The sequence below is a fragment of the Boleophthalmus pectinirostris genome, unplaced genomic scaffold (genome assembly GCF_026225935.1).
Source record: "Boleophthalmus pectinirostris isolate CB_2022bp ecotype Guang Dong unplaced genomic scaffold, ASM2622593v1 HiC_scaffold_11, whole genome shotgun sequence".
NCBI lineage: Eukaryota > Metazoa > Chordata > Actinopteri > Gobiiformes > Gobiidae > Boleophthalmus > Boleophthalmus pectinirostris.
This window is the reverse complement of record NW_026570994.1, coordinates 9819952-9830934: the sequence shown is the minus strand read 5'-3', so window position 1 is coordinate 9830934 and position 10983 is coordinate 9819952. Positions and strand designations below refer to the sequence as shown.

General features: G+C 35.2%; 1 protein-coding gene and 1 long non-coding RNA gene across 2 annotated transcripts; both read left to right on the top strand.

Annotated features, from left to right (window-relative positions):
• Nucleotides 1–2487: 2487 nt before the first annotated feature.
• Nucleotides 2488–10016, top strand: LOC110153315 (uncharacterized). The gene is made up of 7 exons (XM_055166789.1): nt 2488–2831; nt 3411–3719; nt 3802–3837; nt 7967–8002; nt 8077–8202; nt 8279–8310; nt 8425–10016. Exons 1-7 carry the CDS (start codon nt 2729–2731, stop codon nt 8704–8706), a joined length of 924 nt encoding a protein of 307 aa, XP_055022764.1. The 5' UTR covers nt 2488–2728; the 3' UTR covers nt 8707–10016.
• On the top strand, nt 3908–4757 carry LOC129412116 (uncharacterized). The gene is made up of 3 exons (XR_008633586.1): nt 3908–4035; nt 4106–4140; nt 4221–4757. It is a non-coding gene; the product is annotated as an uncharacterized LOC129412116 (long non-coding RNA).
• Nucleotides 10017–10983: the final 967 nt, after the last annotated feature.

The following is a 10983-nucleotide window of genomic DNA, read 5'->3' as shown; positions in this document are numbered from 1 at the left end:
CCATGTCTGCAGGCTCCAATTTTGAAGTAGAAGGAACAGTTGACTCTAGAAAAAATGTGGATAGATCAGTATCAAAACTGGACGGTGATACACAAGATCTAATACATTACCGAAGATAACAAGATGGCAATTTATGACCTGTTACTAGAAAAGAAAATGTCCAACCCGGGGGTGGACAGCATTAATTACCCATAAATTGCAACTATGCCAATCAGTGTTTTTTGTTTTTTTTTTAAATCAACCCCTCCTGTTTAACTCTAGACAGCGTTGAAGAGATCAACTGAATCACGCTTATGAGCACTGCACATCCATAGCATAGACCTCATTTTACATTCAAGGCTTGATGTATTCATCTTAAAATCAAATGCTAGCCAGTTATACATGTTTGTGTATGTAAACACTATAGCACGTCCCGCAACTTTCAAACATGAGCAGTTTTTACCATTCCCTCCAAAAGCGTCGTCTGCTGCTCTCCACTGGTGGAACAAGCCAAGATCAGTCCGCCCACTTTGCTACAAGCTAAACTGTGCATGCACGTGTCAAATAACGCTTTTACGGGACCCCACAAATGAGCCACGGGGTGAGAAATAATTGATAGAGTGCTCAGGATTTGCAAAGCACGGCACCGCGAGGTTAGCTGAGGCTCCTGGAGATCGCTTCAGGTTTCTAACGAACCTCATTCAATGCGCTAGCATCGATGGCCCGAGTAAAGAATCTAGCGGCACATCGGGTGCATAAATACACATCATTAGGCTTAAACTTGGAGGACAACGTAAACATTCTGCACACTTATAGCTGGTTTACCAATTTCAATGTTAAAATGTTAAATAAACTTACTTGTCTTTCTCAGTGCCGAAAATGGATGCCAGGTACTCCGCCATTTTCGGCTCGCGGAAACGTAAGGCCGTACGTCACTGCGCACGTACGTAGTGTAATCATGGGGTCTGCATCGATTTTAATGTAATTTTAATTATTTTTTTATTGTATTTATTAAAATGTTACGATGTTTATTATTTGTATCTTCCTTTCTTCATGTGTATGTTAATAATCTTGTAGTGTTGCATTAATGTTTTTTTTTTTTTCTTTTTTATTTATTTATTTATTTTTTTTAAATGCATCGAACATGGATCACCACTTGGATGCGCTATTGCTCAATAAAAAGCATATAGTCTGTCTGTGATAAAAAGCCACCGTTCATTCACACATCTGGAATAGACAAATTAATAAATTACTTTTAAAGCATAAAAATTCATACATTCTTACTTACTTACAGCTACAGTGTAAATATGCCAGATTATAACAGAGGTTTGTTGTTCCCTAGGTGATTAAGGTGATCCAGAACTTCATACTGATCAACCATTACTTCTATAACTATATTTTATTAGATTTATTACCTCCAAAAGCATGTCAAAGACCAGCAAAGGCCATGGTTTCATCTATCTCTCAATGCATGTACACTGGTTTCTAACTGATACTAACCACATGTTTTATTTAACTGTCAACACTCTCTTTAAAACACACTATAAAATCTTCCTTTCAAAAACCACAGATATCATGCAGGAGGCCGCACTAGTTTGCAATGTGTAGGTGAAAGGTATGGAGAGGAAGTGAACATCACATACACTCCAAAGATGATCAGCTAAAATGATGCACTAAAAATCATACACTTTAAAGGTCCCATATATGCAAAGTTGACTCTTGTGAGCATTAAACCATGTTGAAATGCTGTTACCTCATCAAAAACAGACCTGGAGTTATGTTTTGTTTCATTCACAGATCACACATGTTTGCGTGACCCTTAATTATTAGTCTGTTTACATCTCCATAACTCAAAATGCTCTGTCTACATCTCCAAAGCTCAAAATGCTCTGTTCCACCTTGTGATGAAGTGTTAGTTTTCAAATTAACAGCTACTTTTTACCTTTTGTTCAGTAGAAATGTTCAATTCCCGGGTTGATGATTTGTGAAGGTGTATGGAGTTTAAAAACACAGTGGAGAACTTCCAGTATTATTACATGACATTACAGGGTTGAACAGTGTTTTCAGTTTGAGAGAAGAACTCTAAATATGCAGGGTCTGAGTGTTAAATGTGTGTATGAAACAAAACACAACTCCATGTATGTTTGTGATGAGGAAAAAACATTATAACAGGTCAGAAAATAGCATAATAGGGTCCTTTAAAGCAAATAAGTGAGGGTTTAATTTGTGGAAAGCCACTATATGACTACCATACTTATATTTAGTGTATGCTAAAGTAGACTCTCACAAATGTACTTGCCCTCCCTCTTCTAACCATGTTTGGAAACTGTCTTCAGGTAGTAAAAGAGGAAGGAGGCAGCAGCATCATTCTTTTAAAAGGACCTTTACCTTTAGTCAGAGGAACATCTCCCTGTTGGATTTGTTTAAGGGCTGGGCAGTACCCGTTTTTAGCACACCCTGGACGATTACCGGGACTGCTCGTCTTTCAAACAGGGGAAGCTCTTAACATTTTCATTCTTTTCATATGTAATTATCTAAGAAATTGTAAATTGCTTTTCAGTTACATTTGCATATCTAATATCTGATATCTAATTGTAATTGCACAATAACCCTGGTTTGCAAGTAAGAAAGTCAGGAGTTCCATAATTATCCTCAATATCACAATTTTGCAAATTTTCTAAATTTTGATGATTAAAAACTTGAATTAATTCTAAGTAATTGCCCAGCCCTAATTTGTTGCTTGTAGAAGATGATCAAATCTTTACTGACAGAAGACAAGATGAAGGTTGGCCATCTCTGGACCTCCGCGCTGCTTGTGATGGCAGTGCTGTGTCTGACTGTGAACGCTGATAGTAAGTATATTTTAAGCGTTTTATATGATTGTATTTTCAGAATAAAAATGCAGTTAAACATAGCAGCTTCAAAGCAATTTTGGTTGTGGGAACATTACATGATTCTGAAATATTGAGGCCTATTATACATCTTCTAACTGTTAAGAGTGACCAACCTTTAATTTTAAAATATATAAAACTAGGCCAATATGCACTGTAGTTCATTGTTTTAAGTATACAGGTTATATAGCTCTTAGGCAAGAATATAAAGTGCTTTCAGTTCATTTGTTCCATAATATGAGGGAAGGAGTGGGGGAACAAGAAGTAGTAGTAGTTTAGTTTTGTAAAAAAATAAATAAAATTAATAAATACATTAAAAAAATAATAATAAAAGTAAATAAATAAAATAAATATATACATGAAAAAAAAATGTTTTGACAGTTTTGTGTTACTTTCTGAAATTATAAGTAGGTTGCAATACAATACATAAGTAAAAAATAATAACTGTGCTAAACATTGCACTCTGCTTTATGTGGCTTAGAAAATGATAATATATGATAATAACAATACAGTGATAACAGTGTAAATTATTCTTTACAGGTAAAACATGTGAAAATGAAATTAAAGTCCGCCGCCACACAACCTATGAGGCTGTACTTGGAGGGCAAGTGACGATTGCCTGCCCTGTACGATTTTGTAATGGACACACTCAGACAATCAAATGGTTTAAACTGGAAGAACAGTTTGTACAACTGAACTTGAGAGACCATATTCAAACAGAGTGGAAGGGAAACAATAATGAGGGGACAGACTTTTTAATATTTAACAACGTCCAAAGCAGAGATTTAGGAACGTATCACTGTCGAGTTGGAACAGATGTGAGTCATACAATCAATGTTACACTGAAAGGTGAGATACTCTATTATATTTGAATGATCAAATGTTCAGTAGTGTTTCCTTATATGAACAAAAATATATTAATATCTTTTAGGTGACCATGTGAATGACACTTTTCAGACACATCAAAGTGAGTTGAATTTATTTAGTCATATTCAACTTTACTTTTTTTTTTAATTGTGAACCTTGCTGTTTTGCAGATCGCACATCCACTGACAATAATGGCAACAGACTTACATGTGGCTTTACCTGTATACTACTGTGGGGATTGGAGGAATTTTCACTATTGTTGCAGTCATATCTGTTTTATTCATACGAGGATGCAACAGTAAGACATAATGGTATGATGAAATATTAATTGTACTATACTTCATAATAGTTGCTGTTGTTGTTGGCAGGTGAAACAAAGAAAAAAGCTCGAAGAGAAAACCAGGTAGAATTTATGTCACCGATGGTAAATTTATCATCTCACCAAACCAGCAGAAAAAAAAAAAATTCTCTGCTCTTTTTCAGAATGACAACATATATGGATGGATGGAGGGAGACAGACACAAAAACGGTCCAGGGGAGGAGTGGACTACTGTTGTCTACACAGTTTTGAACCATCAGCGCCTGGAAAATGCTAGCAACTGCATCTATCGGTCCAGAGCGGTAGTGAAGGAAAGGTCTGAGTAGGCTGCCATCAAGGTCTGCTATTATATTACTGAGTGACTGTTTTAACTTTTTAAAGAACCTCTAGCAAAATTCAAAACAGTACTGTAAAATCCCAGAAAATATTAAATATATGGCAACAAATATTGATACGATTGATATAACGATTGTTTTTCACCCATTTTGATTGAATGTGATAATGAACCTTTTAGCCTATACTGATGCAGCTTTTTTTTTTCTTTTTTCTAAAGTAGTTATGAAATCATTAGACATTTATTGAAAGTGCAGTTGAATATCTTGATATGTATTTGTCCAGTTCTGATTGTTTGCATTCTTCTGTTGGCATTTATTTTCATTCATTATTAATAAATGTGATAAAAACATATTTGGTACAATAAAATTCAGAGTCATTTGTAGTTAATAACAAATTGTTGGCTTTAGAAGTATATTTTCTTTCAAATATTGAAACATACTTGATGTGTAATCCCACAATCATCCAATTAGGTTCAAGCATAAAATTTTCTTTTCCTCATACTGTGGAAATTTTCAAATTGTCATTCCTTTCAAAGGAATGCCATCTCTATGGTGACAGACAGGTGGTGTACCTCTCACTAGAAAAGAATCTATAAAAAAGCATAATCAAAAGTGTGTACTTGACACCACAGCGCCTTTAGCAGGAAGTAGATTGGGCCCTTGAGAAAACATAATTTCACACATGCTCCTGTTGTTCGTGAACTTTACATTGCAACTCTCTAATTTCCCCATTGTGGGACAAATAAAACATTATCATATAAAAGTCAAGATACTATATTCAACATGCATTTAGGGTGGCTCATATTTTTGTTCTGTATAATACCTAACGCAACACTGTGTCAGCAGAGGAAAGCTATAAGGTCACAGCACTTTTGTGAAATAACTAGCTATAATTACACTTAGGTAGTGCAGTATAAGGACAAGAATACATAGGAGCTAAAGTGACTTAAGTGTATTATACTATTATGTACAATAAGTGACAATGACTATCTATCTACAGTTATCTAAAGTGCAGCATGGACAGATAAATAGCAAGTAAAGTGACTTGTGTATGTGCCAAATTTCATATATTAATATCATGCTCCAAGCTTATATATGTAATCAAGTATTACATACATGTGTTTGTGGAAAGTATTTTAGTCATGTAAGTTTTTGCCATTGAATTATACAAAAATAAATTAAAATAATTAAAATAATTAAAATACTCACATACATTCTACAGTTAAGGCTAAACACACTCATAAACACACACTTGGCTTGTAAGATTGGGCCACTGGTTTACTTTATGTTAAGTTAATGTTAATAATAATTTGCAGTACTGTACAATTTACCATCACAAAAAAGCTTTCTTTGATTAAATGTAGTCACTGTTAGAGAACTCTATTTTTTGACTGAAAAGTTACTTTAAAGTAGATACTTGAAGGTGGTAATCTTGTAGTGTAATAAGTTCTTGTTTGTAGTAAAACAGCCTGCCCTACATTACACATGGCTCAGAAATGCTCTTAGGACGTGTTCACATGATCACATTGGTTTGGTTGAAGTGAACTTGGTTTCCTGCTATGTATTCTTCTTTTGTGAAGATGTGAATGTGATTTCAATAAATATTCTCATGTGCAGAATCATACTTTTAAAAATGACCTGTGAATCCTTGGGTTTGCATCAACCACAGATCACCACTTGGGGGCGCTGTTGCTCAATTTATATAACATCATAACAAGCCACTATCTTAAATCAAGTCTGACTGAAAAATAAATTGACTGTAAAATAAAACCCATAAAATAAAATGTATTTGATGGGGAGTGGGCATATTAATGGACATCTCATTATAGCAGCGTTACTGATTCCATCTGTTCTGTCTAGGTTGGTAAAATTTTACAAAATACAAAAAAAAGAGAGTTAAAGGAGAGCGAGAACTTCATACTGATCAAACATTACTTCTATAACCACATTTTATTCGATCCATCACCGCCAAAAGCATGTCAAAGACCACCGAGGGCCTTGGTTTCACGCATCTCTGAAGGCACGCGCGCCGCTTTCAAACAAGCCTTTAAACTGGTTCACACTTTTTATCTGCTCTCTGTCCACACGCCGATGGCTCTGACTGATAGTAACCACACACTTTATAAGGTCATTTCACTGTCAACACTGTCTTTAATACACACTGTAAAAACTTCCTTTCAAAAACCACAGAGCTCATGCAAGAGGCCGCACTAGTTTGCAAGAAGAACATGAAAGGTACGGAGAGGAAGTGAACGTCACACACTCCTTAAACATGATCGACTAAAACGTGCGTTAAAAACACACAGTTTAAACAGGGTCTGATTTAATATGGAAAGCCCCTATATGTCTGCTTTCATATTTATATACACTGTGCATACTAAAGTAAACTTCACTCTCACAAATGTACTTACCCTCCCTCTTCTAACCCTGTGGGAAACTTCAGGTAGTGAAAGAGGAAGGAGGCAGCAGAATCATTCTCAGAACCTTTAAAATGTACTCAGAGGAACATCTCCCTGTTGGATTTATTATATGTGGCAGATGATCAGATCTTTACCGATACAAGACGAGATGAAGGTTGGCCATCGCTGGACCTCTGTGTTGTCTGTGATGGCAGTGCTGTGTGTTACTTTGAACGCTGACAGTAAGTATGTTTTATGCTCAGTCACTCACATGTGATTGTATTATTAACAGAATTTAAATGTAGTAGTTAAACAGCAGCTACAAAGCAATCTTGGTTTAGATTCTGAATTCTTGTTGTGAGAACATTAGGCCTCTATGATTATATACGGTTATTAGGCTGTACATTGGCTGGTCTACCTTCACTTTTAAAATAAATAAACCTATAGGCCTATATGCACTGTGGTTAAGTGTCTTAAGTAGGGTGGCTCTTATGCAAGAATATAAAGTGCTTTCAGTTAATTTGTTCCATAGTATGAGGGAGTGAGTGGGGGAACAAGCATGTAGTTTTGAAAAAAAAAAAAAATCTTTGTAACTCACCCACACATGTTTTGCCAGTTTTACAAATATTTTTGGCACTTTCTGAATTTGTAGGTAGCATATAAAATACACAGATATAGGCTGCAAAACCATACATAAGCAAATGATAATAACTGTACTGAATATTACACAGGGCTCTATGTGGCTTGTAAACATGTAAACAGTGATAATAGTGTAAATTATTCTTTACAGGTAAAACATGTGAAAATGAAATTAAAGTCCGCCGCCACACAACCTATGAGGCTGTACTTGGAGGGCAAGTGACGATTGCCTGCCCTGTACGATTTTGTAATGGATCTGCTCCAAAAATCACATGGTTTAAAATGGAAGAAAAGTTTATGGAAATTAACTTGAGTGACCGTTTTCAAACAGAGTGGACGAGAAATAATGATGAGGGGACACATTTTTTAACATTTAACAACGTTCAAAGCAGTGATTTAGGACTTTATCGCTGTCGATTGGACCTGTAGTGAGTCATACAATCAACGTTACACTGAAAGGTGAGATACTCTATTATATTTGAATGATCAAATGTTCAGTAGTGTATCCTTAAAACAAAATATATCAATATATTTTAGGTGACACTGCCAATGACACTTTTCAGACACATCAAAGTGAGTTAACTTTATTTGGTCATCTTTTTTTAATCACTGAGTTTTCTTTAATTGTGATCCTTGCTGTTTTGCAGATAGCACATCCACTGACAACAATGACAACAGGCATTTGTGGCTTTACCTTTATACTACTGTGGGGATTGGAGGAATTGTCATTATTGTTACAGTCATATCTATTGTATCAATACGAGGATGCAACGGTAAGACAGAATAGTATAATATAATATAAATACTATTATTGAATACTGATAAATTAATAGATGTTGTTGTTGGCAGGTGAAAGTAAGAAGACTCAAAATGAAAACCTGGTAATTTAGTAGCATTATTACTAATTTAGTACTTTTATATTGACTAACAAAAATATCACTATACATAAACATATATCACTATACTAATAACACAATTATTTTTGGTACTTACAGTATATGGACATCCCCATGGTGGAACAGCCAGTCCATCACTCCAGCCATCACACGTTACCTAGAGCCAGCCCCCATGCGCCGCCACCTCACCGAACCAGCAGGAAAAAGCAGTCGCCTTCCATTCCTCCTCAGACGGACAATAATTATGGACATAGACCCAGGGAGGAGGGAAGTTCTGTTGTGTATGCTGCTTTGAACCATGAGCACCTGGCAGCCGCTTCTGCACGACCCAGGGCGGTAGTGGAGGAAAGTTCTGAGTACTCTGCCATCAAGATCTCCTAAAATTAAGGACATATTATTTTACTAAGTGACTGTTTTTAGCTCTTCTAAGAACTCCTGATGAATTAGAAAAGTACAAGACCGGACTGAATTCAAAACAGTCCCAGAAACGATGTAATATATGAAAACTATTACTATTATGACTGAAAAATTATTTGCTTTTAAAGGTCCTATATTATACAAAATGTGCGCTTTAAGCCATGTTGTTACCTCATCAAAAACATACCCAGAGTTGTGTTTTGTTTCACTCACACATTTGAGTAAACCTGCATTATCAGTCTGTCTGAAAGTTTTACCTTTTGTTTAGCAGAGATTGGCAATTCTAGATCTGAAATCATCCAAATGATTCTAGTGAAAATGTGTGGAGTTTAAAAACTCAACAGAGCAGTTCCTATATTACCACATGACAAAGTGGAACTGTGAGTTTCCATATAAGAAAAGAACTCAGCCTAAATATGCAGAATTTGTGTGTTAAACATGTATGAAGGAAACAAAACACAACTCTGGGTATGTTTTTCACAAGGAAACAACATTACAACATAAATCAGAAAATAGAGCAATATGGGCCCTTTAGGCTCTTGATTGATTGCGATATGGATGACTTGGGCCTTTAAAAAACCTTACAGTATGGGTAAACACTATAACGGACTTTCATATTTAATTACAACCTCATAACTTTAAAAAAATCAAGTTCTTATAGATGAATCCTAAATAGCAATCATTAGTGTTGTACTTTTGTTTGGAAGGTCACTGCTAGTTTCTGTTCTTTCTTTCAGAAGCTTTTATTATAGACCTTAAACTTATTATAAAAACATTTTTGCATAGCTCAAAATAAAATCAATAAGATAATTCATTGTAAGTAAGTAATAACATTTGTAGAAAATATGATATGAATTAAATTCCAACCTTTTACACAGTGGGCTAACGCAATCCAACACCAAAACAGTAGATTATGTCGTATCTTTAAATTAGACACTATCAGAACAAGCAGACAAATTCCAAATTAGGATTTAATTATGGAAAATTATGAATCTACCTGGAATTGGAACAAAATAAAATAAAATAAAACCTGTCCAGTCAGCAAAAAAAAATAAGCCAAAAACAGACCAATCATAGAAAAGGAAAATAAATGTATCTATTTGAACTATGTGTTGCATGCACTTATCCAGATCTTGTCATTTATGTATTTTCTATCAAATCTGAGTGTCTAATGAAGGTTACAAGGCAGGTTAATTTTAATGATTTTATATAATGATTGACGAATGTCGTAACAGCATATTTGTGCAATAAAAGTATCAATCATTTGTAGCTTACTGGGTTTAAAATCATATTTTTTTTAGATCCTTAAGTTTAGAACACATTTGCTTAGAACAGTTGTCTCATATGATTTGAATAAAACATCTTACATAGATCTGACAGCCCCTAAAAGTCTCAAAAGTCGGCATGTTACCAGGTATGTATTTCAGACCACTTTTTTTTTTTTAACAAGAAGTAGACGCTGTGTTGTGTTTTAGCAGTGACTTTCAAAGAGGCACATTTTAGTTGGAGCCATGTCTGTCTGTGACCATCTTCACTCACTCACCCTGACTCTGAGTGCTGACAGTAAGTTTTTTTGTTTTTTGTTTTTTTTTTATCTTTGTGGAGAAAAGATAATTGGGAGAAAAACACAGAAAAGTTCACACTATATATTCTTGTTGACTTATAAAGTACACATCTGCAGAACTGCTTCGTTATTATCTCCTGCAGACAAAGATTCAGATGGTGAAAATAACCTGAAAATCTGCTGTGGCACACATCATTTGGCATCTGTTCGAGAAGGACTGAGGATGGCCTGCCCTGTCCAGCTCTGTGATGGTACAACTCCAACCGTCACCTGGTTTAAACTGGAGACAGAAGATGTAACAGAGGTGAACCTGAGTGAGCGAGTTACAACAAAGTGGATGGTGATACATGATAATGAAGAAATATTATTTTTGAACTTCCATAACGTGCTAAGCAGTGACTCAGGACTGTATCATTGTTGAAGTGGAGGATACGTGAGCCATGTCATCCAACTTTCTGTGGTTTATTTTAAAAAATGAAGGAAAAATATTTTTTTACATGTAAAATGTGTATAATAATGTTGCCTCATTTAATAATGTTTTACAGTCTGTGAAACTGACAACACATTTTATCATGCTACCACTGGAGAAAGGCTTAAGATCACATGCCCTATATGTGACCACTTCCCTCCAACAGTGGCCTGGTTTAAATATGAAAGAGGACAACGTCAAAGTGTAA